This window comes from Pleurodeles waltl, chromosome 7 (genome assembly GCF_031143425.1).
Source record: "Pleurodeles waltl isolate 20211129_DDA chromosome 7, aPleWal1.hap1.20221129, whole genome shotgun sequence".
In the NCBI taxonomy this organism is placed as follows: domain Eukaryota; kingdom Metazoa; phylum Chordata; class Amphibia; order Caudata; family Salamandridae; genus Pleurodeles; species Pleurodeles waltl.
Genome location: NC_090446.1, coordinates 116,979,215 through 117,001,136, shown reverse-complemented (window position 1 = coordinate 117,001,136; position 21,922 = coordinate 116,979,215). Strand labels below are relative to the sequence as shown.

At 42.8% G+C, this 21,922-nt stretch overlaps 1 protein-coding gene across 2 annotated transcripts in view; it reads left to right on the top strand.

Annotated features, from left to right (window-relative positions):
• Window positions 1-21,922, top strand: part of OPRL1 (opioid related nociceptin receptor 1) — a 192,284-nt gene that overhangs the window by 43,499 nt on the left and 126,863 nt on the right. For both annotated transcript variants that reach the window (XM_069243225.1, XM_069243226.1), the window contains exon 2: window positions 6,146-6,397. In XM_069243225.1, coding sequence (XP_069099326.1) covers window positions 6,171-6,397 — 227 coding nt within the window. In that variant the 5' untranslated portion in view covers window positions 6,146-6,170. The remainder of the gene's footprint in view (window positions 1-6,145; window positions 6,398-21,922) is intronic.

The following is a 21,922-nucleotide window of genomic DNA, read 5'->3' as shown; positions in this document are numbered from 1 at the left end:
ACGTGTACCATGTAGATCAGAGAGCTGAGCGTGACTGAGCTATGAGTAGTGCTATGAAAAATGAACTGTATGTCAGAGAGGGACTAAGCAGAGATGAGGAGCCCTGCTGGAGGGTGGTATTGAGGGAATTTATGAAGAAGGAGGTCATTGTGGGTGTGCCAACAAAGACTGTCACACCAGGTGCCATCAGTGCTAAAGCTGGCACTGCCTTCCACAGCCCTTCCTTCTCCTGGTACCAGGCTTCCTGTAGGATAAAGCAGGTGGATAAAGTATTCAAAAATCAAGGAATCAGGTATGTCTTCTGCTCTCTCATCTCCTTACCTTACCAACCCTTCAGCAAGAATCTAGGCTGCTGGGATGCTACGGGTGAAGCAAGAGGTCCACCTTATGATGTCATAAGGGGTTCAAGTGTGTCTTAGCCTCACTGCCGCTGCACCTGGCATTTTGGTGAATCCCTGATATTACATTTTCTTAACCTTCCTGCAGCAAAGTATCAGATCTCATTGACATCCTTTGAAATCCTGGTGTCAATAATTGACACGCTCATCCTGGATACCAGGAGAATTCTGTTTTGCAAGAGCCTAACATTGCACAAGTCTCAATCTTTGGGTTTGCTTTAAGTTCACACCATTTTTAGTTTTTTTCTGCTCATGCTTTTTCTCAAAATTTCACCCAATGGAGCAGACTGTGAGCATAAAGTATCTTGCGGTAATTCCAGAAGTGCTTGTGTTCTGCACCAGCAGCGTTCACTTCATGATTTTAGAAACTGTATGGAAGATGCACTTAGAAGGTATCTCACGTGATGTTTGTATTGAAGGCTTTCCTGGCGTGCAATTTTTATACAGATGACCACCCAAGTGTAGTTTGCATGGTACCATCATTTAAAAAAAACACATTTTATGTGTTTTGGGTGCCCAGCGACACTGCAGCGAAACGTGGCCAAAGTAAGTGCCTTCTACATCAATCAAAAAATTGACCTGCTTCTCACGCCCCTATGATCTATTTAATGGACCCCTTTCCATGAATTATAAACAAAAAGCTGTCATTTTAACACTCCCAGGCCACGTAATGCCCAGAGGGTGGAAATGAGCAGCCGAGGGCCTCAATGGTTACCGTGGCAACCAAGTTCGAATCAGCTAAAGCAAACATTACAGGCAAAGAAAATAGGTTATCACATGAGGGTGACAGTCTAAATATTATTCCATCTCGCTATGTCAGCAGTGACCATATACACATGTCCATCGTGCTGCTATTTCATTAATGGATATCATGTTTAAAGATGGGAGTCGTTTGCATTTGATGAACAATGGAGCTCTGAAGAAGGTCCCTAGTGGAACGAAACACGTTGGCTGCTACTACTGTTAAAATAAATAATGATCTTCTGCCATCTGGAGACTTGGCCTGTTCATGTTATGAACGAATGAAAAGAAAGAAGTCTGAATAAGGAGAATATTAATTCTATGGAATTGACTTTTGCTCAATAATAGTTTGTTCTGATTTAACTCTAATTTGATTGAATTTACTATTATTAAATAATTGTTTTACGTTTCTTCCCGTAAGGAGGTCTTTTGACAGGCCAAGTGTTGCAAGGAATATTGCAACTAATCCTTGCTAGGGAGTGCACCAAAGTGTTAGATTTATTTCAGAAAAACATTAGAGCGTACAATTAAAAAAGAACCTTAGGTGTTCTCTATTAGTTGGGATCCCTACAATGAGTTAAGATGTTAATGCTCAATTGTGCTGACAGAATGCCAGGGAGACCCTGTATCTTACATGGCTCCAGATCATTTCGCCTACACAGCATTACAAGTGCATTGAAAATGCAATCCCAGGGATGTGGGAGAACACGTACATCTCGACGACACATGGATCATGGTCGCTCAGATTATTGGTTAAATACTAAGGAGACTCTGACCTCGATAAGGGACATCTGCCACCTTCCAAGAACACTCTCTGACCATGCACCAGTGCAAATGACACTACTCATTCCTGCCCACACTCCTACACAGTTTTGTTGGCAACTACAACCTACATCCTTCCTAGACCCTATTCCATGACACTATCCGCAAGGCTCTACTGGAGTATTTTCTCCTCAACAAGGGATTTGGTACAGAGTGCGGGTACGCTGTGGGAAACCTTGAAGAACGCCATCTGAGGGGTCTGAATTGGTGCACAAGAAGGGATCCTAAAGGATATATGGACTCAGTTGCAGAAAACAGGAGAAAAACTCAAAAAACTGGAATGTGTATGTAAAAAGCATCCTAATTCTGACGCCCTGGCAGCTATTAATGAGCAGATAACCGAAAATAATGCAACAGCACCATCTATCTTGCAGACACATGGCCTGTGCATATGGCAGGGAGAGGGTGAGACCGGGCGGGCTTTGGCGACTAAGATTAAGCATCTCAGAGCCCACTCTCATGTTTCCTGTATAACCAGATTGGAAGGGACACCATGCTTGGACTCTTCATCCATTGTAAAAGCTTTCACTGATTTTTATGATGACTTATATGGCGCTCGTGTGTCAACGAGCGCAGATGAAGTGGCGCAAGTTGCATTAGCTTGAAGATATTGCCCTGGCCTGGCTATCCCCTGGTCAGAGAGGCTACCCTACTCCAGTGGTGGCCGGTAGTTTTAGGAGGGAGGGTACGGGCAGCACACTTGCACTCATTCTTCACACACACACACGCACGCACATCCATTAACACTCATCAACATTCAAACGTGCACGCACGCAACAAACGTTCATTTAAGAAGATCACACACACAAGCACACTTACCTTCAGCCTCGGCCCCAGGAGGGTTGGGACTGCTGCCTTCCCTCACTGGCAGACCTTAGGTCAGCCAGTGAGGGAAGACAGCAGTCCCAACTTCGTCACAGAGTGGGATGGGGGTCAGTGAGACTTCTGACCCCACCCCACTCTGTGATGAGGTGTCACTGATTGACACTCGCCCTGGGCACTTCGGGGCTTAATTTAAACCTGAAGCGCCCAGGTCGAAGTCAATGGGTGACACTTCCCTCATCACCCGGGGGAAGGGCCTCGAGGCACCTTTGCTGAGCCAAGGAGGTCACGCCCACAGGAGCTGTGACCTCTTCAGCCCAGCAAAGTTTAGCTGACGCAGCCAGGGGTCTGCGCAAATCGCGCATGTCTGCTCCTGGCTGCCTGACCTGAATATGAAGAGTGTCTGTCAGGCTAACCTTTGTTCAGCCTGACAGACACTCTTTATGAGGGTTAAAAGGTGGGGGGGCGTGTACCCCTCCGACCTAAAGGACAGGCCGCGCCTGCCCTACTCAACCCTTTACTTCTGAGGATGTAGCAGAAGCCATTCTGAGCCTACCAAACAACAAAACCCCGGGAGGCCTTCCAAGCGAGTTGTTTAAAGAATACGCAGATCTGCTTTCACCCCATTTATAAGCAATGTTTGCGGAGGCTTACATGACGCAAAAGCTATCCCCCATTCTAAGAAAGGCCTACTCATCACGCTCCTGAAGCCTGACAAACCACCTGACTGCTGCGCCTCCTATCGCCCAAATTAGGCGGAGGGTATTAACACTCATTAGATCTGACACGAGAGTCGCCAATCAGCCCTTTCGCATTTTACTTATATGCGACTACGAGCAGCCCTGCGCGAACATTACCCAAGCTTTCCAAGAGCCCTCCCACCTTACTGTCAGTCACTGTAGACCTTGTTACCCAGCCCCACCCTCACAGGCCTTATCACTGCTTTATACGAAGCCGCACAAGCTGATGAGGCAAGGACCACTAATGCCCTTCTGGGGAAGTAGAATGCTGTGCTAGACAAACCACTCACCGAGACAGAGTGGACCTTCTGCTGTGCACTGACAGGCAGCTCACTGCAAACAGCAACTTGCCCATAATCTACTTTAAATTGGTTGTCCAGATTTGGACGCGGGCTAGACAATAACTGTGAACGCTTTGGTGGTCCAGGTGCAGATTTTTCACACTTTTCCTAGAAATGCCCTAAAATGTATCAATTCTGGGAACAGGTCACACCGAACTTGACAGCTGTGATAGTTCCCTGTGACCCCCATACATGTTTGGTAGGCTATTTCAAACCTTTACAACCCACTAACCAGTGGCTAGCCGCCTTTACACTATTGCTAGCTAAGAGAGGGGTGGCTATTAATTTGGGGGAAAAAGTTATCCAACACTGGAACTAAGGTTCGGAGATGTTGCTTATTGTAGAGACCAATTGGAGACCTATGTGGAAGATCTACCAGCAGCCTTGCGCCCTAGGGACTTCTGGGCCCCCATAACTGCGTATCTTTTGACACTGAATGCGGAGCCATAGGTGGGGTATACATTAACCAATGTCAGGAATTGTCCTGATGTCATCACTGTATGTATGATTTCTTTGACATTTCTTCTGCTTTGACAATACCATACAGCACTGTATATCTATATGCCTGTATTACTACGGAGCTGAGCTACAACTGCGCAATTACGTCTTGTTGTTTGGTTGATGTGTGCTTTACTACAAAATGCTCAATTAAAAAAGGATGCATTTTTAGAGCAAACTTTGAAAAGTGCAATAGTTTTTTTCATACTGAGTGCAAAATGTGGGACGGGGTGGGGGCAGGGTATCAAGGAGTAGTTGACACAGTCGTTTATGGGCCTTACCTGTCTGCAGTTGTGCAGACAAAGATATTAAAACATGATAACACAGGATAGGGGTGCAAAGTTAATCACAGCAAAGAAATGAAATGTAAAAGAGAGAAAAAGAGAGAAGGAGGGCTGGAAGGTAGAGTGAAAGGAAAGACATGGAAATAGGGAACAGACCTTGACAAGAAGGAAGAGTCAAATGGATGAAAGGAAGAATGCAACAGTGAACAGAATGGTGGATGAAAGAGTAAACAACATTTCAATTATTGGGTGAAAAAAAGTGGCTGGACTGATAAAAGTCTGGATGAATCAGTGGGTAGATGAATGGACATCTGGGAGGATGGGCCAAATGATACATTGGTGTATGGAAGGAATGGTGAATGGTTAGATGGACGGGTTGATGAATCCGTGAAATGCTTAAAGGATGGAGGGGTGGATGACAGAAAGCAGGAGAAAGAGACCTCATCTTGAAAGGAATGTCAAAAAGAAAGGAAACTCGTAGGTTCAGTCAAAGGCATCGAACAGCCACCAAACATTTATGTAAACAGCATTTGCTGTGGAACATAAAAACAAAACCTAATACAGCAGCACAGGCCTCATGATATGCTACTCATTGCTCTTGTAAGTGCATTACATTGATTTTATCATCTGTTCTCATCCTAATACTTCTGTTGGTCTGGAGGATTTCTACAGCATGTTTTGGGTGCCAGTGCAATATTACTGTTCATGCTATTAGTTAAATGTGTGATATCCCTGATGTAATTTTAATGGGAATTTATGTAGAAAATGTCGCCCTCGGGCAACTTCTGGGAGCCCGAGGCCATACTGCTAGAGGCTACAGGGCTAAATTGCACAGACTGCTCATTAGAGCTGTGTTTTGCCCACAAAATTATTGGTGAATTCCTATTACATGTATTCTGTACGTTTTTTAGCGTGCTCACTTCTGGAGTCCACATGTAGAAGCAGCACTCAGAGCTTCTGAGATGGTTCAAAGTTTGAACACGAAAGCTTAAGATGTGTGCAAATATTTACATTTGTATTCAAGGAAAAATATTGAAAAAGCCAGGCATGAGCCATTACTTTAAAAAATGCATACATCGTTTGGTGCACGGGCAAGGTGTCATGAAAGTAAATGTATTTGTAAGTATATGGGAATTGAAAAAGGTTTAGGACAGATACAAAGGAGGACTGGCAGAGATAAAGACTGAGCTTAAGATGTGATGGATCTACGAGTGTGGCTGCAGGGAGGAAAGAGGGTAGGCTGGATGGGTCTGGTAGTCCTGTTTGTTGGCAATTTGCTGATTTGCCAGCAGACAGACATAACTCACTGGAAGATGGTATGGATGGGGCAGAGCCAAGCCAATGGAAGACTTATTCCCTGAGTCATTCCCATGTCAGACCAGACCTGGTAGGCTATTGATTACAGGAACCATGCCAGTCTTTTTAGGCAATTGTGAAAGAGACTCACGCATCCTGCTACCAGATCGTTACTCACAATCTCACCCTCTCTTATGTTCTAGGCTCTCTTGCAAGGCAGACTCCACGATGGACCCACATTTCCCCATTCCATCTTTTGAGGCTACTTACTTGAGCAAGCTCCTGAACGACTCTTCAATGATGAACCTGAGCACCCTGCCGAGCGGCTGGTACTACAACTCCACCTCTGACACCTTCCTGCCCCTTGGCATCAAGCTCACCATTGTGATTGTCTACCTCATTGTGTGTGTGCTGGGACTGGTGGGAAACTGCGCTGTCATGTTTGTCATCATCAGGTAAGGCAAAGCAGCTGGCATCCTGCTCAAGTGATGCACATGTCCAAATTAATGTATGTGTGTAAGAGTTCATAATGGCTTTAGACTTGGTTCCATATGACAATGACACTACGTTTCTAGCCCTGGGATCTCACATAACAAATTGATGCGTTCCCTTAGTTGGAGACTTGAGATTACTGAGTTGAACCAATAGGAACTCGGTCAAGGGCCAAAGACCTCACTGCTTTCATTACTCCTTTTGGATCGTTCTTACCCTATCATCATGTTCACTTATATTCGACCCACTGATAAGTACATCGTCTTGGTGCACTCTAATGCCTTTGATCCCTTTCAGTACTCACTCCATTGCTCTTTGAAAATCTGATGCTACCAACACCAGCCTGAAAGGCATCCTCTTGTAGCTGAATATTCAAAACGATGTAGTGAAAGCGGTAAGATCTTTGGAGCAGTCATCCAAAAGAATATGATGATACGCAGATTTTAAGTCAATAGCTGTAAACATACATGCTCCTTTTAAAGATTTTAGTATATCAGTGATGTTAGGTATTGGATATCAGTCAAGGGCTCAAAGTACTGTGCCTACCTGTCATTAGTCATTAGTGCACCACAGGGGTGCATCTTTAATAGGTGAAAGATGTGAAATATGGAAGCATCAGACATCTTTTAGTGTTCTGAAAGTGGCTTAATCATACGACACAACGGTGATTGCACAAAAGGCAGAAGGTGAGAAGATTGTGGGGCACATGGACAGACAGTGTGCAGGGGATAGGACAAATACAGTGTGAGGAAGAATTGTGTAGTGGACAGGCTGCAAAGGATGTGGGTTCCATAAGCAGAGAGACTGACACATTGGGGCACATTCATCGGCAGAGTGAGGTAGGCTTAGGACAAATGGACAAGAAGTTTGAAGTGTGTAGACCTATGGTGGACAACATAATTGCTTGCAGCTCACGGATAGACACTATGAGAAGTTTGGGATACATGGACCAAAACTGTTCAGCTGGATGTGCATATAGAGGCAGTGTGAGGCACTAGGAGTACATGCACTGACTGTGTGAGCATCCGAGGGATCATTGAGACAAACTTGAGAAGCTGGAGGCAGATACAGTGCAAGGCGCCCTGCTCACACGACAGATAGTTCAGTGAGACTGGGCCTCTGTGACTAAAATAGTAAGGATTTTAGCAAACTGTTACATGAGCCAGCAGACATGGGGAGACAGTGTTAAGACTGTGGCAAGCTGGTATGAAGAGCTGAGGGTACATACGTAGAAAGGATTAGTGGCTTGGAATACATGGAGAAGGATTTCAGGAGTTTTGGTTCATAGACAAAAGTGAGGAGGATGTGTCTCAATGGCTGACATCAAACTATAGCATCAACATTATTATTAAAAGCTAGATAGACTGTATAACATCTGATGTGTCTAAATAATTCTGCATTTCTACTCTAGATACATATCAATGTGAGTTTTAAGAAAAAAACAACGTCAGGGTGTTTCAGCTTAACGTTATACTGTAGTCAGCAGCCTTGCTTAGTATGTAAACATAGATATTTCTAGCAAAAGAAAGGGTTTCTCTTTTATCCCTAGAAGAGTAGTGATATATCAATTTCTTTCGAAGATTTAAACAAAAAGGTATTCATATGAGCAAACTGAACGGTTTACAAACAAGGCATTATATTTAAAGCATGTTAACGCTTAATTTATATGTGAACATTGAGACAGTTGTAACTAATTGAATCAGATTTGTGACCATTATACTATGTTAGTGCTTGGTAGTAGGCGTGATGCTAGCGATCTCATTATACTATGTTAGTGCTTGGTAGTAGGCGTGATGCTAGCGATCTCATTATACTATGTTAGTGCTTGGTAGTAGGCGTGATGCTAGCGATCTCATCATACTATGTTAGTGCTTGATAGTAGGCGTGATGCTAGCGATCTCATTTTCCCTACAAGAAAATGTTGCAAAATTCCAATCTGACAATGTAAGGAGGGTACCAGTCAGAGCAATAAGAGCCAAAAATAACTTAATGGGGCACCCATACCGTAGTAATTTAAAATTATGTGAGCTTGCTCTTTGAGTTTGATTTATTGAGTACTACAGTGACCTAATATGATCTAATTTTCTACAAGTAGGCCTAATCTATTATTGATTTGTGCCCTACATTGCACACAATAGGGAACGTTTCTTATCAGTGCCTCGAATCAAATTCAAGGAAAAACATTCTCAGTGGGAACAAAGTTTCCACCCGATGCAAAAAACACTTTTAATTGAACTGTCACCTACAGTTTCTTAAGAATGCGTGAAAGGTACAGTTATAAGAGCAAGTACATTTTGACAAAGTCATCTTCAATAACCTTTTGCCTACGAAGACCTTTTTGTCCTTCCAGTCAGGTACCCAAAGCCATCTTTTGTCTTCATCATTATAGGGCTGGACTTAATAGCGAACCTCTTCATTTGATGGAGGGACTACACAAGCAGTCGCTATCCCCCACTGGGTGGTTGACTGTCCTGCAGCATTATGACTTTGATCCATTCTCCTCCACCCCATCACTCAAAGTATTCTGAGGCCGCAAACAGATGGTTGCATGACCTTACTAAAGCCTTCAATAAATTTCCATCACTACCCCCCCCACACACCCCCACACCCAGAGTTGCTTGATGGAAAGCAAGCCATGACTGTGCTGCTAAGGTCAAAACAGTTATGGAAATATATGTTAATAAATACTGAAAGCTGAATTTGATCAGAATGAATGCAAATCCCTAGTGGGAAGGAAGAACAACCGACCAAAGAGGGTGAAGAATGAACAGCAACAAACAGTCACCGATGCTGGTCATTGCTTAATTGTAAAGAAACAGTGGCCGAATTAACAGCAGATTTCTCTTTAAATTACAAGTGGGATACCATGATAAAAAATGCTCTGCATGCGTCCTTTATTAGACTAGAGTTACAATGATTCCTATAAAAAATAAACGGATAGGCATCAGTGTAAGAATCGAGATGCAAAAAGCACAACCGTTAAGGCCCTTTTACTGAGTTGGCCACAAATCCTGATCCAAGTGCAAACATCCCATTCGCACCTACAGTGGGATTCCAGCACAGGTCCTAATTGCTCACTGAGGGTTTTGCCTATACAATGTTTCCCCAGTTAGAGCCGGGCCCAAATTGCAAGGGCAAATAGTGCACTGCATGAGCTTCTGTACTTCGCAGAATAAGAACCTCAACAGGAACTTAAAATTGGATCAGACACGGAAATAAAGGAGAAGTGTATAAGAAAAGCAGCCTACTAACAACCAATTGTGTTTTTTTTATAATTGTGCCAACATCCTTGAGTGACAGCATCTAGAAATTAAATGCCCGAGCCAGGAACAAAATGATCAGTTTTCTCACAAATCACTTAAACCTGAGAATTAAGAGAGGAAACTCATGTCAAGTTGATCATCATGCCTTTCCTTTAATGTATTCTGTATATTCTGCATGTGAAAAAGGTCTAACATCATTATATTCTGCTGTACTGCATTTTTCAGGGACTGAAGTGTGGACTAGCTATCTGTTAGCTCACAGGTGGATCTCAAAGATATCTGTGATTTTTGTAAAAATGTGGTGGGCCATAGTTATAAATCTTTGGGTCGGACAAGCCAAGAACGAGGTGAGAACAGTGCTATGATATTGGTCTCGGCTCCCCTAAGCTGAGGCCAATACCGTAAACACACCAGCATCATCGGTATGTGCACTGTCTGCAGACAGTGCGCATTATGATGGTGGTTGGCAGGGGCCCCCCAGTACTGGCTTTCTGTCAGCCTTTCCATGGCAGGGTGCCCACCATGAAAAGGCTGGTAGAAAGCTGAGTTGTAATCAGCATGGCAACTTCGAGCTCAGCGCCGCCGTGGCTGAGTACACAACAATGTTCCTGGTGGGGATGGCGGTCTTTAGGCGGGTCTGCCCGACAGGGTTGTAAGGTGGTGGTCGAACCAGCTGGAGTGTGGCGGGCCAACTGTCACCACTGTGTGGTGGTCCTTGGACCACCACGCTCATCATGAGGGCTTTTACGCCACTTATGTGAAGGCATGCAAAAAATCTCAAACGTGCATGAACTGGACCTAGAAAATATTTTTTGAGGTATCCAGTCAGAAACACACACAGGTGGTTAATAGAAATTCACATTGTACTCATTGTTGTGTGTATTATAGAAGACAAGGAATAAAGATTTTGCAGGTGTAAAGCGGTGACTGCTTTTAAAGTGCCCTATGTAAGCTACTCCAAACTTTAAAGAATAATATCTGCATGATTGACACAAATGGTCTTTAGGTATTAAGGGGGTCATTCTGACCCTGGCGGTCCATGACCGCCATGGCAGAGGGCGGCGGAAGCACCGCCAACAGGCTGGCGGTGCTTCCTGGGCGATTCTGACCGCGGCGGTAAAGCCGCGGTCAGAAAAGGGGAGCCGGCGGTTTCCCGACGGTTTCCCGCTGGCCCAGGGTATCCTCCATGGCGGCGCTGCTTGCAGCACCGCCATGGGGATTCCGACCGCCTTCCCGCCAGCCTGTTTCTGGCGGTGTCCACCGCCAGAACCAGGATGGCGGGAACGGGTGCCGTGGGGCCCCCTAACAGGGCCCCACAAAGATTTTCACTGTCTGCTGTGCAGACAGTGAAAATCGCGACGGGTGCCACTGCACCCGTCGCACCCCTGCAACTCCGCCGGCTCCATTCCGAGCCGGCTTCATTGTTGAAGGGGCTTTCCCGCTGGGCCGGCCGGCGGTCTTCTGGCGGTCGCCCACCGGCCCCACGGGAAAGCCAGAATGGCCGCCGCGGTCTTTTGACCGCAGAGCGGTCTTTCGGCGGGAACCGCTTGGCGGGCAGCGACTGCCGACCGCCGTGGTCAGAATGACCGCCTAAGTGCTTTTAAAGTTTGTAAGATTTTTTATATAACGAAAAATTGTGTTTTCACCCACATTAGCTTAAGAATTGCTTTGCAAAACGTTTCTGAAAAGAATAAAGTTCTGAGAGGAAGAGTTGACTAGTTATTTTCCAGCCTATCTTAACATTAAGATAGAGACTCTCAGTGTGAACAGTGAAAATTAATCTTTGTTCGTTTAGAAAAAGAGTGCATTGGGTGTCTGACAGTAAATACATATCAGTGAATGACGTTTCCTATTATATCTCTGTAATTCTCATGTGGTAGATCCACACACACTACATTGACAAGGATAAAGTAAACAGCATTTGAGGTTTTACATTCTATGTAGCCCTATAATCGTTCCTCAAGTGTAAAGGTTGTGGTTTCATCTGTGTACCTCCTTGCCACACAGTTGTGCTTTTCCAATAGCTGACAATTAGAGGCATGCCATAGAGGTTAATGTCACTAATGTACGTGCAAGGACACAAACAGCATGAATACATGTCTTTATAGGTTTTGCCCTCGCTGGGAAGAACAGATTCAAGTAGCATCCTCTAGAAGTGTCTGCTAAAGACTGAGTACTAGAAGCTCAAATTTTTCCCATTAACTTCTTTCTTCCCTTGCGCTGAGAAACAAAATGGTTTACAAAGGCTTCTCTAAAATACCATCTTTGATTGTAATTATGTAGCTCTCACCTCATAATCTCCAGCCAACAAACAACTGTGCTACAGACCGTTGCCCAAAAGGAAATTGCCTTTAATTTGGTTGAAAGAATGTGCTGCAACAGAACTATCAAAGCCGCACTTAAATCACTTGAAATCAATACATGTTTAAAGATTAAGCCAGAAGAAAACGTGTTCCTATTTAGGTATGGTTCTTGAATATCGACTTCAGAATGTTGATTGACCATAATTTCACGGTAAAACTATCTGGATTATAAAATATTGACATATTATGTATTGAGGATACTGCATACTTTTTTTTTTTACAGTAATTTGATGTTTAAACTATTGCTTCTTAAAATATTGTTATTTAATTTTTTGTACTGTATTTCTTATTTTTTTTAATTAAAAATGAAAATGGATATATGGTCCAGTTGAAGGCATAACGCCAAAATGCATCGACCCCTATTACCCTTTCCTTTTGCACTGCATGCACTTTAAGAAATGCACGGACAAGAAAATATAAATAAATAAACTATTTTGGTAAACTGAAGAAGGTGTCCATGGTGCTGTGAATCTGACCCTGGAGGTGGGCCGGATGTAAACGGATACATATATCTATATCTATCTATATATATATATATATATATATATAAACAAAGGTTACAGGTAAGTTAAAGTTAGGATCTGAATTTACTTGCACAAAACCATATCTTATTTTATTTCAGCCATATGAAAGTGGTGCTCACCTGGGCTGTGGGGGGGGGGCCTCATACATAAAGTAAGCACCTCAGGGAGGTGGCGGTCCCTAGGGCTGTGGGGGGGGGCGCATGGGACCCCTGTATTAATTTCTATAATTTGCCTCAGGAAGATGGTGGTCCCTGGGGGTGCAATAAGCCCTAGGAGGGGCACCCTGTCATGCGCCCCCTCCTTATTATTTTAGCCCCCAATGTCTCTGAGACCTGGCTCACCCGTGGCAAACAAAAGGAAGAGTGTGGGACACCGTGCTTTTAAAAAAAAAGAAATCTTGGCAAAATGAGCAGATCCAGCCACAGAATTTTCCGAGATTTAAAAAAGGAAATGTTTTAAGCCCTGGCTGGATCCCGTGGTGACCCGTGTACCAAGGCTAGGGCCTCAAGGTGTCCCTACCCTGGCCCATTTTATTTTTTCAAATTTGTTTGTGAGACTTGGCTGAAGCTGAGTCCCAAAATGGCTGCCCACACTTTCTTGTTGAAGTGTTGGCAACCAATCAGATATCAACTTGGGCACAGTTGGGTGCATGGAGGAACTGAGTCCCTAGAGATCTATATTTTAGAAACTCTAATATCTCAAAAACTACTGAACAGATTAACACCAAATCCTAAAAAGCACACATTCTGGACCAAGAGCTAGCTTTCTGCCAAATTTGGTGTAATTCTATCCAGAGGTTTCTGCTGGAATAGTGTTCAAAAAGTCTATAGGAAAATGAATGGAAAAACACGGTTTGGGACCCCCCATTTTTTATGCCCCGCTTGAAGGATCACACCGAAAATTACAAGGCAGCAACTGAAACCTATTGTCATATTCGTTTTTAAAGTTTCAAGCAGCGCCAAAGTTATTGCAATTAAAAAAATGTTCTTCCTATGGAAATTAGGTCCTTACTATAAGTACCTACTGGCAAGTGCAAGTAATAAATATATGTGTGTGTGTGTATATATAATTAGGACCTAGTTTCTATCAAAAAAGCATTTCTTTGTTTTGCTTATAACTTTGGCGCCGTTTGTTCAATCTTCCCAAAAACTTCCAAGAAAATACGATGCTATCTTCAGCTGCTGTGTGGAAAATTTTGGGGTGATCTGTCAAGTGGGGGCCGAGAAAAAGAGGGGTCCCAAAATGCATTCTCCCCATTCATTTTTCCATATGAATTTTGAATAGTGATAGAGCCCAAACTACTGGGCGGAATTACACTAAATTTGGTAGAAAGGTAGCTCTTGGGCCAGAAAGAGCCATTTTTGTTATTTGGTGTATATCCGATAGGTAGTTTGTGAGAAATTAAAGAAAATCCAAATTTATATCTGTAGGGACTTAAAGTCTCCGCAAACACTCCCGATCCTGTGCTGAGATCCGATTGGCTGCCAACACTTCAACAATAAAGTGTTAGCAGCCATATTGGGACTCAGCTTCAGCCGAGTCGCAGAAATAAAGTAAAAAAAATAAGAAAAGGCGCTTGGGTAGAGTCACATTGGCCCCTTAGATCTGGTGTAGGGGTTCCAGAGGGACCCCTCACCAGAGCAAAAAAAGCATAACAAAAAAGAAAAATCAGCCAGAGTTGGAGAGGATTTACAGATCCGCTGAAAATATATTAAAAAACAAGAGGGGGTTCACGGTGGGCCAGGTCTCGGGGCGTTTATATTTTGAATGTGGGTGGGCTCTCCAGTCTCAGTCAGGACCACCACCTCCCGAGGCATAAATTGTATTTCAATGCGTGGGCACAGCGTGGACCCCCAGCAACTAAGGTGACCACCACCTCCCCAGAGCACACATTCTATTTCAATGCAGGAGGCCCCCACTTCCCTGACCAAAATTTTTTAAAAAATGAAAGGAGGTCTTTTCTGGACCCCCGCAGCCCGGGGCTAAATGTAGAGTTGAAGGGGGATGATGTGGCACCCCTCCAGGAGCCCAGATGGCCCTGCCAAACAACAGCCCCGCAGTGCTGGCTCCTGCTATGTCCTGGGGTGGCCACCCCCGGGACATAGCTGTTTGCTTTTGCTTGGTGGCAGCTGGCACCAAGCTTCCACATGCAGGGAGCTGCTACTTAACTTAACTCCCTGCTTGTGGGAGCAATGTTGACACCCCAAATAATTTGGGAGCCGGATAGGACCCCAGGGGCCTTGAAGCCCCATAAGCAGTCCTATCCCTCTCTCTCTCTCTTTCATCCCGTAATGGGATGGAAAATAGATGAGCGAGAGATAGACATTGCAGTGGTCTCTCAATGCAAGAACTGCACAGCATAAGTCACCTGTTGCATAATGGTTAAGGTCACAGTCCCCAAACTGAAATCTAAGGGTTCTTGTCCAGATGTGTCTGTGGTCATTCCCTACTTTAATTTGTTTTCAACATCAAAAGCTGAAGGTTCATAACAAATGGTGATTTCACTTTTTGATTGACAAATACATTTTTAATTTCAATTTGTCCAGAAATATCTCATTCTAAGTATATCATCCATTAAAGCCTAAAAAACTCTGTATCCCTCTCCATTTCCCTCTCTTTCTCTCTCTCTCTCTCAATTTCTCTTTTTCAATCTCTTTCACCCACTAACACACCCACTCAGACCCTCACGCAACCACTCACTGATCCACTCATACTCATGCGCCCACTCACGGAACCACTCAGACCCTCCTGCTTCCACTCACAGCCCTACACAGACCATCACGCACACACTCACAGACCAACTCAGACTTACACACACCTACTCAAAGACCCACCAAAACCCTCTGCGCCCACTCACAGACTCAGACAGATACTCTCACCCCCAGATACACCATCTCACACCTATTCTCACACCCAGAGAGACAGGCTGTTGCCAACTCCCACTAGCACGGGCAAATGGGCGTGCGCAGCAGGGGGTAGGGTGGTTAGGGGGGTTGGCTGCAGGGTCTGGCCACAGCCGAGGGTGTGCAGCCAACCGTTTTGGCCACGTGTGGCAGAGGTTGGATTAACATATAGTAATGAAAATGACTTTACATAAAAAAAAACATAGAAATTCACTGAAAAAAACAAAGGTTACAGGAATGTTGCAGTTAAGCTCACATTTTAAACATACCAAACCATAGAAATTCACCTGTTATAGTTAGAGTTATTTAAAGTAACTATAACTCATGCCCTCGCCATGCACTGCTAATTACCCAGCACTCATGACATCTTTGATAGCATCTTTGATAATGTCACTGTAACATCTGCAGAAAAAATATTGATCAGATCACTGTGCATGGCAGGATGCAACCATCACCTCCTCGGTGCTAGTTAAAAGTTTGGAGGGGAGCAACGCGACCCCCCTTGTGGAGCCAATAATGGCCCTGGAATCTGCCGAAAATTCCCCAAAAACCAAGTGCAGGCTCCTGTGCATGTTTAAATGAAGCCCCCAGGTGGGCCAGGTCCCGGGGCATAGAATATTTGAATGCAGGGTGGCTGCTACCTCACCGGTGCAGAATATATAATTAAATGCAGGGTGAGCTCCCAGCCCCCTTGCAGCCCTAGGGACTGCCACCTCCCGGGGCTAAGGACGAATTAACTGCAGGGGTGGCTAAGATAGAATTAAATGTGGGGGGTCTCCTGGCCCCTCTGCAGCCCCAGGGATGCTACCTCCCAAGGCTAACAGCTAATTAAATGCAGCTCTCGCTTGCAGAAATTGGAGTTTTCATCTGCGAATATGCATACAGGGAAACTGATAAAACTTTGCTCCTGCAGGCCGGGATCTGCTAAAGCAGCTCCCTGCTTGTGAGAGCAAATCCGGCTCCCACAGGATGTGGTGAGCTAGCTAGGACCACAGGGGCCTTGAGGCTCCCCCTGCGGTCCTGTCACTCTCTCTCTTCCATCCCATAATGGAATGATAAAGAAAAAGAGATTGTTATTGCAATGGTCTCTCTATACAATGACTTCAATGAGTCAGACTAGCAAGATGTTTAGTAAGAATGTTGTAGTTATGTTTTGATGGACAGCAGACCCCTGTCACTTCTGGTATAATGATAAAGCTCTTGGACCGTCACTCAGTAGGCTGAAGGTTCAAATCATTGTATGGCAGTATGTCTGTTTATTTTCCAGTGTTTTGACTGTTAAACATTCCTAGTGATATAATATTGAAGTCTTTTTCCACTCAAAGTCTTTGGGGTCAATGTCATAGCTAAGTCTGGACACCACATGCTAAGGAGTCCCTTTTGGCCTAGTGGTTAAGATCTCAGACCTGCACACTGAAGGTTAAGTGTTCAAGTGTATGTGTGTCTGTGGTTATTTCCCTGGGTCCCTGGGGCTGAATTTGGCTGGGGTAGGGCGGGCCGTGTGGCACACCTCCCACATTCAATTTTTTTTTTAGAAGGCTGGGACCCAAGGGATAGGGTCCCCAGGGCTGACATCAGCTGTGGGTGGCAGGCCATGTGGACCTGCAGCAAATCCTGCAGTGCACGGCCAAAAGCCATGCGAAACATCAGGTTGTATCGCTAAAGGGGTGGCCTCAGGGTCTGGTCTTTGGCTGCACGCAACACAAGGTTTTGAGGTTATTGGGGGTTGGCTGCAGGGGTTGGCTTTATGGCTTCAGGGCCTGGCCTGTGGCCTTTGGCTGTGCATGGCAGTGGTTGGGTTAACATATAATGATGAAAATTACTTTGAATTAAAATAACCATAGAAATTCAATGAAAAAGACAAAGTTTACAGGGATTTTATAGCATTAAAACAGAAGTTAAAAAAACACAAGCGTGAGTTATAGTTACTTTAGGGCTCTTTTTTATAGCTACTTGAGATAACTCGAACAGTTAAATTTCTGTGGTTTTGTAAGTTCGAAATGTGAGCCTAACAATAACATGCCTGTAACCTTTGGTTTTATATATATATATATATATATATATATATATATATATATATATATATATATATATATATATATATTTTATAATTTTTATATAGTTTATGTATTTTGGGTCATTTGGTTTTGTTTGGTTTTGTGTAGGTAGCACTTATTTAAAACTATTTATCAGTTTAATACAAATATTTTCACAATTTCTCATAATTATTTTTTATATTTTAATTCCTTTTTGTTATTTTTGTTGAAACGTTATACATTTCTGTTATGTTTTATGGGGTTGTGATATTTGCCAGGTGATTGGCTTGGTAATGCTTTCTGAAAAGATGCTAATTTTACCACAAAGTATTAGTTTTAACTATGTTATTGATTTATAATTTTTATTATTTAAAAATATTGTGAGTCCTTTTATATACATATGTATATATATATATATATATCCAAGAAAGAAGTGACTCAAACAGATGATCTCATTAAAGAACAAAAATATATTTCTACTACAACGTTTCAGCTTCCGCCTTCCTCAGGTAGTACAAGATGGTTTGCTACTACCTGAGGAAGGCGGAAGCTGAAACGTTGTAGTAGAAATATATTTTTGTTCTTTAATGAGATCATCTGTTTGAGTCACTTCTTTCTTGGATATTACATTTTCTTGTGACTCATTGTATCCTTTGGGATCCAGATTTTTACCCTGGCTGGCTGTTGTTTTCTTGTGATCCTGCATCTTCCAATATATATATATATATATATATATATGTATATATATATATATATATATATATACATCAGCCAAAGGTAATCCTGTGTTCCTTCCAGGGCTCGCCTGTCGAGGTTGGTGCTCAGTTAATGGGCACAGGACCCATTTCAAATTTCTCCAAAAACACAATATATAAAAATCAAAGTCTGGCACTCCTTACAAAAATATGATGGTCTTCATTTATTCAAAAAATTTCATGAAGCAGAAGCATAGGGCAACGCGTTTCAACCTTTGCGGTCTTCTTCCTTGGCCCTTCTTACAATACATGTCTAACAAAGTGAATGTGGCCCCGCCCATTTTGCTGTCTATATATCCCCTCATCCATAGACATAGAAAAGATACATTCTTTTTTTTTTTTTTTTTTATTTATTTTATTCCTCCTTCCCCTTTCTTCTATATGTGCATCTATATATAAGCATAGAAATGTATTCTTTTGCATTTTCTTTTCTAAATGTCCATTTACGTTTACAATAGCGAGTATCATCAAAAATAATTCTGCTGGTTGGGTAAGCCACTATTCCTAACACACTAAATCATTAAATTAATATTCCAATAAACCTATCAATAAAATAAATAAAAAAATTAAAAAAAAGAATGGATCTTTTCTATGTCTATGGATGAGGGGATATATAGACAGCAAAATGGGTGGGGCGACATTCACTTTGTTAGACATGTATTGTAAGAAGGGCCAAGGAAGAAGGTTGAAACGCGTTGCTCTATGTTTCTGCTTCATGAAATTTTTTGAATAAATGAAGACCATCATATTTTTGTAAGGAGTGCCAGACTTTGATTTTTATATATTGTGTTTTTGGAGAAATATATATATACATATATATATATATATATCAAAAACAACAAAAGGTAAAAATGACATTATAGTTTGGTGAATATGTCAGTGACACCATTAAGTTTGATTATAAAATATTACTTTAAGTAAAAAAAAAAAGTAGAGATTCACAGAAAAAGCTAAAGGTTAAAGTAACATTATAGTTAGGTGTCCTAAAAAGATCTGGTTTTGTTGAAAAAAAAACCTCTGAAAGTCACCGAAAAAAAGCAAAGGTTAAAGTGACGTTATAATTGGGGGAATACGTCTCTGACAACATTAATGGTTTAAACTAAAAAATACACAGAAATTCACCAGTTATAGTAAGCAGAGATAACTATATCTTGCACCCCTGCCATGCACTGCTTATGACCTCACATATTACATTACTCATGACATGTTCTATGACATCTTTTATGACATCACTGATGACATCTTAAATCACATCAAGTGTTAAAATTATGATCTCATACCTAGGGTCAAACAAATGCAAAGATTTAGATTAACACCAGGTCAACCAAAATTAATACAATTTCATTAAAAAACATTACAATGGCAATATCCACCTTAGCACAAGTCCACAATAACCTGGGACAAACACCCAGGTGTCATATCATTTCTGGGATCAGTTTGATCTTGTTTGATAATCAGCTGCCTTTTGCACTGCAGATTAACAAACTGACAGCATTGTGTTTTCTTCCATGAAGGATCCTTTACTAATTTTTACCATATAGTTCCCCTAACTGCCTCTGATCTTGGTACAAGCACTCATTATCTCTCACCTAGACAATTGTAATTCCTCATATAAAGGCCTATGGGACCTTTTGTCTAAAGTTTGGCAAATCCAGAATTCAGTTGTGAGACTGGCTGTGAGACTGGAGCAAAAACACAGTCTTTAAATCACCCCCCTCTTTTACAAAGCAATATATTGCCAGAAATCTTCACTTTCTAATATTCCAGAGGTTTTCATCTGCAAGCCTAGTGGGAAAGGTGCAGCAGCATTCCTGTCAGCTCATAATAGAGCCAGGGGCAATGCTGCCACAAACAGGGGGCACCAGCGCCCTCGAAATGCGCACTGTCTGCCTAGCAGACAGTGCGCATTTTGAGGTGCTAGGCAGGGGGAACCCTGCACTTGTTCTCCGCCATCCTTTTCATGGTGGTTGAACCGCCATGAAAAGGCTGGCGGAGAACAAGGTTGTAATCAGCAGGGCGGGGCTGACTTCAGCACCACCCTGGCTGATTACAACCTGCACCGCCATCATCCCGTCAGGATCAGAGTTCCTGGTGGGGACGGCGGTAGGTTGGCGGGTCTGCCCAGCAACCTCGTAATGTGGCAGTCCGACTGCCACAACTGCATCGGTCTGACCGCCAACGCGAGTCTGGCGGTCTGTTGAACGCAAACTTGTAATAAGGCCCTTAATATTTTGCAAGTTTTGTTGACTGCATTTTATCGTGTTCACTCGTATTTCTTTTCTGAGGCATATCGACTGTTGTAAATTGCATTCTTTGCAAATAAAGAATGAACATTAGGGTAGATTATTCTTTTCTGCAGTTATTTATGTAGAGCAAAGAACATTGAAAACACTTATTTGAACTTTTTGGTTCTTTTTGTTGTCACATTTATTTAGCCTTTCTTTGTTTTTTGAGTTTTTAATTATCTTGCAGAGGGCAGTAAAATGATGCTCTGCTCTCCAAACACAATTTTATTAGGCTAGGAAGGCATAACTGGCCAGAGTTGTGATCCTTTGCAATACACTTATATGTGTCAGCAATCTGTGTGGCAACAGAGTGAACATTTTCTTGTCTCACTATCAAAGCTATTTTTTCAATTTGAATTGATAATATTAACTTCAAGATTCCCAAATACAGCCTGGTGTGTTTGAGAGCACTTAATGTGAAAGATTTTCTTGTTTACGCCAGCAGGAATGCTTTCAGATAATTTTTTCTGCTAAGCTAAAATATTGTTGATGGTCTTTTTATGAAGCCAGGCATGTGTAAAGTTGCAATGGCTCTTCCTCTAATTTTAAAACATAACCAGCTTTGCAAAAGTGTGAATCTGGTAACATGAAAAACAATGAGAAGAAAGGGTGCTACGGGATAGTAGGAAATGTCCCCATTGCTTTTCAGCATTTAAAGGGGGCTACTGCCCCTGTTCAGCTGCCAGTGCTTAATTTGTAAATAAAAACGTAGCCAAAGCTCTCCTCTGAAGCACTTTGCTGCTGCCTTTAAATGAGTGAGCACAGAATACTGAGGCAGCCTAATCCTAATGCCTTCTCTGGCCTTTTTAATCCATTTACAGCCATTCCTTGCCCCTTCAGCTTGCTCTTGCAGCTTTCTGTCTTTGTGCACTTTTCAGTCTTTCTCTTCCTTGGCTTCCACACATATGCTTTTTACTCACAGTAAGTGTCTGATGCAGAAAAATAAGTGCTGGCCCTCACAAATAAGAGCTGGTGCCCCCCAACGGAACCCAGCTCAAATTAAGCACTGGCTGTCATACACATTTATTTCCACTGCACATCCCACCCTAAGGGTTGAGCCTTCTGGCAGCTATAAAGCAGCATTATTTCCTGTGTTAGAAATGGGGTCTCTGGTTGGCAGTCAGTTTTTGCACTCTGTACAAGCAGGGAACCTCTTTCTAGTCAGGACAGTGGAGATACACACTTAAGATAACCCCTGCTCACCCCCTTGGTAGCTTGGCACAAGCAGTCAGGCTTCTCTCAAAGGCAATGTGTAAAGTATGTGTTCCAAAACACACAGTAATACAGTGAAAACACTACACAATGGACACCACACCAGGTTAGAAACATAGCCAATATTTATCTGAATCAAACAACACC